This window comes from Dendrobates tinctorius, unplaced genomic scaffold (assembly GCF_039654945.1).
Source record: "Dendrobates tinctorius isolate UK_male_01 unplaced genomic scaffold, ASM3965494v1 ptg000032l, whole genome shotgun sequence".
Classification (NCBI taxonomy): domain Eukaryota; kingdom Metazoa; phylum Chordata; class Amphibia; order Anura; family Dendrobatidae; genus Dendrobates; species Dendrobates tinctorius.
In genome coordinates this window covers 12,905,001-12,918,035 of record NW_027361700.1, presented here as the reverse complement: position 1 = coordinate 12,918,035, position 13,035 = coordinate 12,905,001, and the positions used below count along the sequence as shown (strand labels likewise).

The window sequence follows — 13,035 nt, the reverse complement described above, 5'->3', positions numbered from 1 at the left end:
ACAGCAAGCTGTGACCTGCGATTCACCCTGTGCTGGCCTCTCCCACTGCACACAGCCAGCAATCAGCAGCACATACATGCACATGTGTATATCGCGATATATCGGGATATACAGCTCATCACAGCCCCCCTGCACTGTGCTCCCAGCTATAGAACGTGAGGATGGAAGACAAGAATGTAACTGTATACAATGTGCCAGAAAATGCAATCACTGATTCTTCACAAACCTGTGTGTGTGTGTGTGTATATATATACACACACACACACATATATATACATACATATGCTTTTATTTATTATACACATGTAAATGTATGTCCTATGCATAAGTGTATATACACTTATGAGTATGTACATATATTCAGACTCACACTTGTATACATATACAAGTATATACACATATATGTGTGTGTCTGAATATGTATATAGATACACATCAGCATATATAAATATGTACATGTAGACACATATACACATGCATACAAGTATATACACATATATGTGTGTGTCTGAATATGTATATAGATACACATCAGCATATATAAATATGTACATGTAGACACATATACACATGCATACAAGTATATACACATATATGTGTGTGTCTGAATATGTATATACATACACATCAGTATATATAAATATGTACATGTAGACACATATACACATGCAGACACACACATAGAAGTATAGTATATGGTTACAGTTTTCTGCACTCACAATGCACTTTGATGGCACATACACACATATACCCAGAACATTAGAAAATATATATTTTTAATAGCAAACAATTAGGTGTTGTTCAGTGGGATAAGTTTGGGAACACACTACATAGCTAGGATAAAGAAATCTTACAGTTTAGTCGTCCTTTATTATTACATACATTATATTTTCTACGTGTTATGATAGAGTGGATTTTCACAATATGAATAATATAATGTTACAGTTTAGCACTTTAGTGCTTTCCTAATTTCATCCTATGTAGCCCTCAGGGTGTTTGTTATCATTGTCAATAATATTCAAAATAAATACTAAACTAATACTAAAATAAAATACGATAATAATATGATCATTACAATGCATGTTAAGACTAGAGCAGGAAATCATAGCAATAATTATCTTTTGCTTCAATTTTATCTGCAGTATTATTTTTATTGTTGTTTACTTTCTAGTCCAAATTATTCCAAAGTTCAATACATTTTAGAATAAAAACAAAGCTTTTCTCTTTCTTCTTTGTCCTGAAAGGTCTCTTATTATTGTCATTTATAAATGAAGACTTCAAACATTTTCTCTGAGAGGAATTAGTAATTTGTACATATTTTTAAACCTTTTCTTTTATTACAGTATCACGACTGATACTTTAATATCACTGTTGTTGGTAATTGTTATTGGTAATAGTATAGTAAAAATATTGGCATTAAGGGTCGTTGAATGTCGGGGTTCTCCTGACCTGGCATTTCACTCCTCCATGAGAATATACCCACATGTGTTTTGCCAAGAGTAGACACAGTATCCAAGCAGCCTTTTTACCTCTGAGAATGTGCCCACCATTGTTTATATATATATATATATATATATATATATATATATATACACACTGTTCAAAAAAATAAAGGGAACGCTTAAACAACACAATTTAACTCCAAGTCAATCTCACTTCATGGGATATTAATTTTAATTTATAATAATCATTTTTATGTTTGATTGCTCTCAATGCATTACATGTGTAATGAATAAAGATTTGCAACTGGAACTTGTCATTCAGTGATATCTAGGATGTGTTCTCTTTATTTCTTTTGAGCAGTGTATATATATATATATATATATATATATATATATATATATTGATCTGTATTTATAGGAATGACTGCCTATTGAGGTTATAACATAGTGGGCTCTCCCACAGTAAATGTGTACACCCAGCGCACATGTGCATCCAGTGGTAACCAGCATACTATGCGATAACATCAATTGGCAGGCACCATTCGTTTAAATGACATTTATATACTTACTATACATACATATATCTAGTTATATCCACTATTAATGTGATTGAAAGAGCATATTAGTGTAATAGGTATGAGATCAGCATTCCCTGCTGTATTCGGTGAGTCCATGTGCTTTCTACAGAAGAATCAGAGATCTGCTGTAAGTGCAGTGGATCCATATATCTGGGCACCAGTGAATTACATGGGTAAACTTTTGACCCTTCCACTTCTTGACCCCAAGGACCATGATATGGTACTAACAAGCCCTGTCAGGTTGCCCTGGGGCTGCAGCAGACGGACTGTGTTTAACTTCGTCTCTTTCTCTTTTTCTTTTATGTAATATTTATTTAAATTTTATTTTTAGTAATTGTCAGTAAATCAAATAATAAACTGCAGCATAAAGAGCTGTAATAGGCAAATATATCACCCATACAAGCTCATGATAATATTGTTTTCCAAATCAAATGCATACATTTTACTGATCCAAAGTATTTTTATATAGCATCATAGATATACCATATAGCATGGATAAGAAAAGATTTAGGATTTTTTTTTTTTTAGGCATTGACATCAGCAGGGCCGTCATTGTATTTATGACCATAAACTGTCTGTGAACCTGGTCTAAAGCGGGCTCTGCTGGCCATTCATGGGTACTGCAGGTCACTGAATCTGCAGACATAATTACCCTGACTGCAATGAACTTCGCCCCTCTTCTTGTGTATATACAGTATAATCAGTGCAAATCTGCAGATTTTTTTGACTATTCCTTTGTCTGATCTGGACTTTAGAAGAGAGGGATACATGTTGCTATTGCACTGATCCACAGGAATGCACATACCCGACAGTCATGCATTCGTTGTCCTGATAACTACATGTATTATTAGAATTCATCTAGTATCATGTATAGTGAGTGTCCTGCATTGGCTCCTGGACAGTGACCCTTGCGGCAGCCATTCCCGACACTCTGAGCTCTGCTTGGTTCTGTTCTCTGCACCAGACTGCTGACCTCGCAATGATCCCTCTCTCTATGAATAATTGATGGAGTCTGTAAGGCTTCTCCTATTCAGAATGCAAACCCCATTATCCTGCCAAAATGGCGATTTAATCGTTTAGAATAGCTGCGCTTTTTCAGCTCATTTGTGCCCCTTTGCTTTTCATTTGATATTCCTAATTAAATCGCTTAGCAGATTTCCATCACCTACTTACTTACCAGCAAATAAAACATTTCACTCCACAAACTTCCCCGCATTAAGAGGAAAAAGGATAGTTTGGTAATTATAGAAACGTTAATTCTCAGCAGAATGATGATCGAGGAAAGGTGAAGAAGGGTTCAGGGTACAACAGGCAGATCGTGGGGTGAAAAGTGCAAAGATCTGCTGCAGCAGCGGTGACACACTGTGCCCACTACTGCAGTCCCCTGGAATATTCTTTAGAATTTAGATAAATATTTATTACTAATGCAAATAATAGTTTTAAGTATATAAATCAGATGTAAGCTAAACAAAAATGTAAAAGGAAAACGAATTCAATAGACAAAAAAAGAGAAAGAAATAAAAAAGAGAGAGGGAAAGAAAGAGGAATAGATAGTTTAGATAGATATATGTGCACACACAAACAACAATAATTCTGACACACACAGGCTAGATACAGTAGTTAGATATGGGAAAGAGATAGATAGATAGATAGATAGATAGATAGATAGATAGATAGATAGATAGATAGATAGATAGATAGATAGATGGATAGATAGATAGATAGATAGATAGATATGAGATAGATAGATAGATATGCGATAGAGAAATATGGGATAGATAGATAGATAGATATGGGATAGATAGATATGCGATAGATAGATAGATAGATAGATAGATAGATAGATAGATTGATAGATAGATAGATAGATGGATGATAGATAGATATGAGATAGATAGATAGATATGCAATAGAGAAATATGGGATAAATAGATATGGGATAGATAGATAGATAGATAGATATGCGATAGATAGATAGATAGATAGATAGATAGATAGATTGATAGATAGATAGATGGATGGATAGATAGATATGAGATAGATAGATAGATAGATATGCGATAGAGAAATATGGGATAGGTAGATAGATAGATAGATAGATAGATAGATATGGGATAGATAGATAGATAGATAGATAGATAGATAGATATGGGATAGATAGATATGAGATAGATAGATAGATAGATAGATAGATAGATAGATAGATAGATAGGAGAAAGATAGATATGGGATAGATAGATAGATAGATAGATAGATAGATAGATATGGGATAGATAGATAGATAGATAGATAGATAGATATGGGATAGATAGATATGAGATAGATAGATAGATAGATAGATAGATAGGAGAAAGATAGATATGGGATGGATAGATAGATAGATAGATAGATAGATAGATAGATAGATAGATAGATAGGAGAAAGATAGATATGGGATAGATAGATAGATAGATAGATAGATAGATAGATAGATAGGAGATAGATGATAGATATTAGGTATGGGCTAGAGGGATAGATAGATAGATATAGTATATATGTGGGTGTGTTTGTATACACACACACTAATAATTCAGACACACATACACACACATTTCTACAAGACACAGTCTGTGAGAATTTATTTTGTAGGATTATATCTCTTCACGGCTATAAAATAAATCACATTTATTTGGACATATTTAAATCTGTGAAGAACAAAAGTTGAAACAAACAGTAACCCAGTGTCAGCCATTTGTGTCTGTGCAGCCATATCCCCGCTTTCCTGTTTATTCTACAGCCCTCCATCCTCATGGAGCAGTGCACCTCCAGATCTGCAGCCCTCCTCCCCCAGACTCCCCTCATTGTGCAATCTCTGCCGCAATCATCTGCAGTCAGGGTGATTGGGATCTTCAATAGAGAATTGTAATTTCAGTGTATTCAACTAAACTGTAAACACATAAAAAGTGAATGCAAGAAACGCGATTCATCCACCGATTTCAGCACAGTATTCCTATTGTAATTTGACTCGCTAAACGACTCCCAGAGACGATTCGTCATCTGTAATTCACTACTAAATCCATTTCTCTTGACACATAGTGAGGTGAACTTCAAGAACACTATTGAAGCCACAACAGATGCTGCATCTGCTACTTACTGTAAATTCCTTATCAACATGTAGTCATCTAATGTTTTACTCCAGTCCAAATCTTTCACATCTTATCAATATATCAAAAATATTTATTATCTATTATAGCAAACGATTTTATCAACTGAAGTATTTATAGATGATTGTATGGTATACAGTTATAAGAAAAGGATGATAGTGTTTGACACACAAATACAGGACACAATAGAAGCTACCACATCTTCTATCTATCTATCTATCTATCTATCTATCTATCTATCTATCTCCTTATTATTTATCTGCAACAATACATTACTTTTTTTGCAATAACATTGTTTATGTTTAGAATTAACTATTTATGCCTTAGCAGCTTCTATTGAATAACACTCTATCTATCTATCTCTCTATCCCATATCTCTATCTCTCTATCCCATATCTCTATCTATCTATCTATCTATCTATCTATCTGTCTGTCTGTCTGTCTGTCTGTCTGTCTGTCTGTCTGTCTGTCTATCTATCCCACATATCTATCTATCTATCTATCTATCTATCTATCTATCTATCTATCTATCTATCTAATTATTATTTATCTGCGACAATACATTACTTTTATTTAGAATTAACTATTTATGCCATAGCAGCTTCCATTGAATAACACTTTATCTACATATTGTGCATGCAATCTGATCGATCGATCGTCGTCATGTCAGCAAGCGATCCACACACTGTGAGACAATTCTGCCTTCAGTGGTGTCATTAATCACGATGCCTCCTTTTGAATATTTGCTCCATTGCGTTACACACGTGTAAGCTTTGCAGCAAATATAATATAGTGACATTAGTATAAATATCTGGTGTATATATAGATGAAACTTACTTTTTGCCTCCAGCTCCTGGATCCTGTGCTCTGAGCAGGGAAGCTGCAGTGTGTGTGTCAGTCCCTGTAGCAGCTCATCTGCTGCAATCCTCCCAGCCTGCGTCCCTCACAAGCCAGTTAAACTGTCACTTAACATTGTGGAGAATGTGAAATATATTGTACATTGTCAACTCCCTAAAACCATAAACCTAAGTTTATGGAGCTCACGTGACTTTTGAGAGCCAGTGAGGGGGTATCTGTCTGAGGTCTGGGCCATTTTTACGATCTAACTTCTAGATAAAACCTTACCCATTTGACATGGAAATGTCATACCTACTTTGGGTGTAGTTTGCCTCTACTAAAATAGCAATAGGGATTGGGATGTGAGGCTGCCCTTAGCTCGCCCAGCAGGCCCAGCAGAACTGGGGTAAGTGGATCATCTCTGATCATCTCACACTTGATTTTTACGAGTTGTTACATAAACTTATTGAGCATCTTGTGTTTTGGATGTGTGACCAGAGAGTTTCTCAATATGTGCAAGGGTGGAGTGAAAGTGCTTTGATAGTTTGGGAAGTTTTCAGAAACTTTTTTTTTTATAACTTTTCCATCACTAGGCAAATCTATTCGATTGATCTTGACGATAAATATTTATTTGACCTCCTTCTAAGTAGTACTTGTTCTATATAAATATTTACATTGACATTAGACACATAAGGTATACATATAATTGTATCCTTACACTGAGGCGATCAAAAAAATACAATGCACGACAAGGAAAAGTAGGGAACAGACAAGACACCTCTGACAAATAAGAGAAACATTTCTTTTTAATATGAGTACAAATACAACAATGGTTTGGCAAATCCCCAGGGCAGATAGACAATACAGGTACCGGTAATAGACAAAACCCAACCTGTCACTCACTGCCCCAACACTTACTGCTGGGAGAGGGGCTTTGGAACAACATAACAATATTTGACAGACACAAAAACTATCAAGCAAGAACACAGAGCTGACACTGAAATTTATACAAAGGGGGTTTAGTGCATCAATAAAGTCTACCTGTCCTGGAAAAGAATGAGACATGTAAACCAATCACCAACGTTCTGTTTTATTATTACTATTAATATTATCATTAATTATAAATAAGTTACAACACTGAGGATCTGGATGAACATGCCATGTAATCCATACAAAGCAGCAGCTTCTTACAGTCACAAACACTGAACGACACGGCGACTGTCCACAGCTAGAAATGGGGAGAGGATGAGAGGAATCCTGGGCAGGAGCCACCATTGTCCTCCTGGAGGTGCCCAGCAAGTGTCCAAGATGAGGGGTGCAGTCCTGGCATTGTCGCCTCCACTCGTCAGGGCTGGAAAGCGCTGCCAGCTGTGGCCAAGCTCAGACTCTTCAGCTTGTTATCTTTTTTCCATTTCATCCTCCGGTTTTGGAACCAGATCTTGATCTGGCGCTCGGATAGACACAATGCATGTGCGATTTCTATGCGTCTCCTGCGGGTCAGGTATCTGTTAAAATGGAACTCCTTCTCTAGTTCCAGGGTCTGATAGCGGGTGTAGGCTGTCCTCGCCCTCTTCCCATCCGGACCTGTCATATCTGCATGGTGAGGAAAGGGGTTAATAATTGGACGAGTTTGTCATTACCCACCTGTGCACACTGCTGGCTCCTACAAGCCCATTTTACTCTCACACTTTATGCCCCTTACTTTTCTGCTCTGCCTTTGCCGTCATTATTACTATCAAATCTATGCTCTCCAATAACCTTTTTATACTGTCTTTTCTTTCCACTTCTCGTACACTTGAAATTTGCAAAGGACCCACTGTTGTCCCCCACTTACAAATGATATTGTTTTAATTATGAAATGTCTCTATTCTTTCTTCTGTCGTCCCAGTGTCCTTTCCATTAATTTTCTAAAACAGACCTTATTGTTTCGGTCACTAGAAATAAATCTACATTACTTTATCAACTGCCCCCCACAAATCTACAATACAACTGCCCCTCACAAATCTACAACTGCCCCCTACAAATCTAACGATAAAACCCCCACAAATATTCAATACAACTGCCCCCCACAAATGTACAATAAAACTGCCCCCACAAATCTACAACTGCGCCCTACAAATCTAACGATAAAACTGCCCCAACAAATATTCAATACAACTGCCCCCCACAAATGTACAATACAACTGCCCCCACAAATCTACAACTGCCCCCCACAAATCTACAATACAACTGCCCCTCACAAATCTACAACTGCCCCCTACAAATCTAACGATAAAACCCCCCACAAATATTCAATACAACTGCCCCCCACAAATGTACAATACAACTGCCCCCACAAATCTACAATACAACTGCCTCTCACAAATCTACAACTGCCCCCTACAAATCTAATGATAAAACTGCCCCCACAAATATTCAATACAACTGCCCCCACAAATGTATAATACAACTGCCCCCCACAAATCTACAACTGCCCCCCCACAAATCTACAATACAACTGCCCCTCACAAATCTACAACTGCCCCCCACAAATATATAATACAGCTGCCCCCCACAAATCTAACGATAAAACTGCCCCCACAAATATTCAATACAACAGCCCCCACAAATCTACAACTGCTCCCCCAAAATCTAACAATATAACTGCCCCACAAATCTACAATACGACTGATCCCCACAAATCTACAATACAACTGCCCCCCACAAATATATAATACAACTGTCCCCACAAATATACAATACAACTGCCCCCCACAAATCTAATAATATAAATGTCCCCACAAATATTCAATACTACAGACCCTCACAAATGTACAATACAACTGCCCCCCCCACAAATCTATAATACAAACTTTGCTACCCTAAATATTTCCCCCCACAAATTTGTTCCTTCCCTACTCTTAACTTGTTATTGCCCTCCACAAAGCTGAGTGATCCCACATTTCGCCCCTCTTTTCCCTGTCACCCACAGGTCGGTGTCGCCCATTCTCCCTGCTGTCACTCCTCTCTTTAGCGTTGGTGCTATCACTTGGCCTCACTGTGTAACATCAGACCCGGAACAACCTCCATTCTGCGCAAGTTTCTGAGCCATTTCCTAGAGCAGCTCGGAGATTGACCATTGTGGGTATCCACTATCCAGCCGATCCCTGCTCTGTGCGACGTATGACAGCCGTCTGCTCGTACACGGTGCCATCACCGTGCCATGGAGCACGGGGCACCAAGGGCGAGGAGCTGCACGGACGGCGGCTTTCCTCTCCTCGCCCCTGTGAAATTGGAAATAAAGAAAAGCACGGTACCGTGATTGATGTGCAGCTTCCTCATCCAGGGGAAGATCTGTGGGGTCTGCCCGTCTGCAGCGGTCGCTCCGGGGGGGCTGCACTCTTGCTGTGTCCGGGGAGCGCTGCTGCCTCCTCTTGGGGCGGTTTCCTCGGGGTCCGAGGACGCACTGGTCTCCTCTGCCTCTGGGAAGGTGGTCGGCTCTGGGGGGAGCTGCTCGCTCTTGGCCTCTGGGCAGCTGGAGGGGGCTCTGTAGCCGCTCTCCTGGGCCGGGAAGGTGCCGTCTCCATAGTGCTGGCCCCCCCGGCTCACGCTCAGGTCCATGCCATTGTAGTTGTAGGCACCATAAGAGGTGGGCTGCATGCTGCTCGCCTCCCTGTACGAGCCGTTCACATTGCTGCTGCTGCCGGTGCCATAATTTAACCCATGGTAGTCGGGGCCATTAGAATAGCGCCCTGAGAACGAGTTCACAAAGTAGGAACTCATTTAGGTGAATTTGGAGGCTTGATTTGTGGCTCACCCCGCGACTCACGATTTATGATGTATTCATGAATTATAGCAATGCACTGTACTCCGTTTTTGCTATGTATGCGGCCAAATATGGGGGTGTGAGTGCGTTTGGAAATCACGTGCTTTTGTTGACCAGTCGTAAATTCTCACTGATGACCTCAAGAGGTAATTCATGCTCTATGGTTACAAATAATGACGATCTGAGAATCGTTAGGCCCAAGTCAATGTACAGCTTCCAACAAAAAAAAAAATCATTGGGAAGCTGAGCTCTGCCTGTTGGCAGACCGCGCCACCTACCGGGCAGACGGGGCATTGCAGAGGGTGAACACACCCAGAAAATAACCCATTAAGGGCTCCTCTTTTATATTTTAATGTCTTAATGATAATATACCTATCACTTTTAATATAATTAGGAAGAATTATATGTTAAAAGCTAAGACGAGGGTCAGAGTCGCTTGTTCCTGCGTCTAGACATCACAATTGTTCCTATAAAGATCTATAATAATGATGTCTGGAAAAAAAATTAAGGCTAAAGAATATAAAATACATGAAGACAAGTTCGGTTCTCGATGTACATGTGGCAATTTATAGATTCATCTACTGGATAGCCACTGTTGTGGTAAATTTCACTAGGGGAGAGATATAACAATCGCCACAAACCTACACACATTTCCTTACAGTGTTATTGTAGGAATGTGGGATATATGTGAAATAACATATATTTGATATTTGTGGATGGAATGACAGGTGGAGATTTCTATAAAGACCTTTTAGAGAACCCTGATGGAATCTCAGGATCGCTGCTTTGTTCCTTCCAGAACGTTTGTTTTATTCATATAGAGAATATTAGAATATGAAAGAAATGAAGAAATGAACCACAGACTTTATTATAATTTATATAGAAAAAAAAGGAATAAGACCTGTGTTATTCTTCTTAGAAACGTCATGTTTTATTCCCAGCAGATAATCTGTTATTGAATCCATGATGCTAAATATACAGAGAAAATAAACCACAAGTATTCATTGTCCACAACATTGAATAAAATCCCCAGACTAGCTGCCTCGCATACAGAATCAGAGGGAATTGGATTAGAGGACGATGAGCTGCTGGAGCCTGAACTTCTCCATTCTCCCTAATACTGTACCTCTCTCATGTTGGGGAAGTGCAGCAACACAGCCAGTGTTTTATAATGAGAACGGATGTTTGGTCACTCGGAATTCCCAGGGGTGGAGAGCTACAAAATACAGACATAAGACTATTTGTGCTTGTAATATAACATCACTGTGGGGAGATCTGATTCCATTCACTATTATTAGCTAGCAGAGGTCCTTGTCATGGACAGGTCAGATCACTAGGCCACCCCCAACTACAGATATAGAATAAAAAAACAAACAAACAAACAACAATAAAAAAAAAAACAACAAACAACCACACACTGAAAACTATTAATAATAAAAATAGACCATTTCACAATGACTTTCTAGGTAGTATTCAGTTTTCAGTAGATATGGAAATAATACACTGGACAACATAATCAATATATGCCAAATCGTGCATGGAACACCTAGACAATACTCCCATGCGACTATATCTGTGTATGTATATATATATATATATACGCACACACCATATGAGGAGTGTATTCCAGTATTGCAGAGATTGCAGAGGGGTGACAGTCAGACATATAGGTAGCTATAATACAGATAATCTGTTCTTTACCAGTCCTGTGTGCAATAATAATAATTTATTCAAGATACAAGGATTAGGGCGCATGTGATGGCGCTGTGTGTGAGCCTGTCACTCGGCGGCTTTCTCTTCCTCTCCTGAGCTCTGCACAGAAGAGTTGAGGAGTTTGCTCTCCTTTTTCCACTTCATCCTCCTGTTCTGGAACCAGATTTTGATCTGCCGCTCAGTCAGGCATAAAGAATGAGCGATTTCGATTCTGCGCCTTCTGGTCAGGTAACGGTTAAAGTGAAACTCCTTCTCCAGCTCCAGAGTCTGGTATCTTGTGTAGGTCTGTCGTCCTCTTCTTCCACTGGGCCCAAATACTGAACCTGATCACAAAAGATATATAGATATGTTAGAAAGGGAACTGCCTTCCTCTTGTTTATCGCTATTTTCTAATGGTCACTATAGAAGTACAGCATGGTGGTATGGCAGTAGATAAGATGGAAGTCTATGGCATTGGTGGGTCATTCAGGGGTGCAGATACTCTGTCAAGAGGTAAATAGGGAGAAACAGGGAAAAATGTGAGTGTAATGCATTTTCATTACTATATATATATATATACTGCAGTGATAGTGCATCATGTATAAATATTTATATAAATTAGAATGCATCATGTACATATATATAATGAGTAATGAGAATGCAACATGTATATATATATAATGAGTAATGAGAATACATCTTTATATATATATATGTTTATATATACTCTTGTTTGTGTTTGCATGTTTTATTTATATGTATTAATTTAGTAACTGAACTTAATATATTCAGGAGTAAATGTTTGGTATGTTCTATATTATGCAGCATGATGGAAAGTGGAGAATCAGATATTGCAGGCACCATATTCTACCTATACAAATAGAATAATGGGGGTGTGACTATGATGGTGACTCCCAAGTTCTGCCTGTAAATACCAATATTATCTGCCATACCAATGTACAAGGAATGGTTGCTTTGCTCCAACCGGTTAAAATAATAGATTCGAGCATTTAAGTGATAATGAAATGTATTGATCCTCACAAGCTGTGCGCATTAATGGACGCAGCCCTTTATGTTCTGACTAATGGGCGGCAGGTCCAGCCATACACCGAGCACACAAACAACACAGGAGATGGGAGCTCCTCCACTATGGAACTGGCAATAAGTCACTGGGCTAAAGTATCAGCAGGGAGTGCTTCATTACACCAAAGTCTCATTAAGATCCAAGTGCAAGCATTCAATGTACATAATGCATACTTACAGCAGGAGGGGACTGTGGATGGCAAGGTGGGACATATAAGGTATGGGAAGGAGGACAGAACTCTGCAATGTATGGCTACTTAGGTGCAGTGGGATGGAGTGAAGAGTTGTAGGGAAAGTTGGCTGCACCTATGGCTGATGCTGTCGGGTGAAGCACTTACTGTTGCAGGAGTTCATCCTCTGCATCCAGGGGTACACTGGGGTGGAGCCCTTGGCGTCCTCCGGCTCCTCATACAGCAGCTTGCTGTGCACACAGTCCGGTTTGCGCTGCTCCTGGC

General features: G+C 38.9%; 3 protein-coding genes and 1 long non-coding RNA gene across 5 annotated transcripts in view; 1 reads left to right on the top strand and 3 right to left on the bottom strand.

The window, feature by feature from the left end:
• Nucleotides 1–6,124, bottom strand: part of HOXB3 (homeobox B3) — a 36,137-nt gene extending 30,013 nt beyond the window's left edge. The window contains exon 1 of the mRNA XM_073572408.1: nucleotides 6,001–6,124. The gene's annotated coding sequence lies outside the window, so the exon portion shown is untranslated. The remainder of the gene's footprint in view (nucleotides 1–6,000) is intronic.
• A 154-nt stretch (nucleotides 6,125–6,278) lies between these two features.
• LOC141086419 (uncharacterized) overlaps nucleotides 6,279–13,035 on the top strand; it is a 13,134-nt gene continuing 6,377 nt past the window's right edge. For both annotated transcript variants that reach the window (XR_012231591.1, XR_012231590.1), the window contains exon 1: nucleotides 6,279–6,406. This is a non-coding gene — a long non-coding RNA (uncharacterized lncRNA). The remainder of the gene's footprint in view (nucleotides 6,407–13,035) is intronic.
• HOXB5 (homeobox B5) lies at nucleotides 6,789–9,951 on the bottom strand. Its single transcript, XM_073572904.1, has 2 exons — nucleotides 9,297–9,951; nucleotides 6,789–7,593 (listed from the first exon to the last, which is right to left on the bottom strand). The coding sequence occupies exons 1-2, from the start codon at nucleotides 9,760–9,762 to the stop codon at nucleotides 7,346–7,348; spliced, it is 714 nt and encodes a 237-aa protein (XP_073429005.1). The 5' UTR covers nucleotides 9,763–9,951; the 3' UTR covers nucleotides 6,789–7,345.
• The window catches only part of HOXB6 (homeobox B6), a 2,786-nt gene continuing 462 nt past the window's right edge, over nucleotides 10,712–13,035 (bottom strand). Inside the window, exons 1-2 of the mRNA XM_073572417.1 lie at nucleotides 12,919–13,035; nucleotides 10,712–11,841 (exon numbers count right to left, since the gene is read on the bottom strand). The exon at nucleotides 12,919–13,035 is cut by the window's right edge and continues 462 nt beyond it. Of these exons, the coding sequence (XP_073428518.1) occupies nucleotides 11,585–11,841; nucleotides 12,919–13,035 (374 nt within the window). The 3' untranslated portion in view covers nucleotides 10,712–11,584. The remainder of the gene's footprint in view (nucleotides 11,842–12,918) is intronic.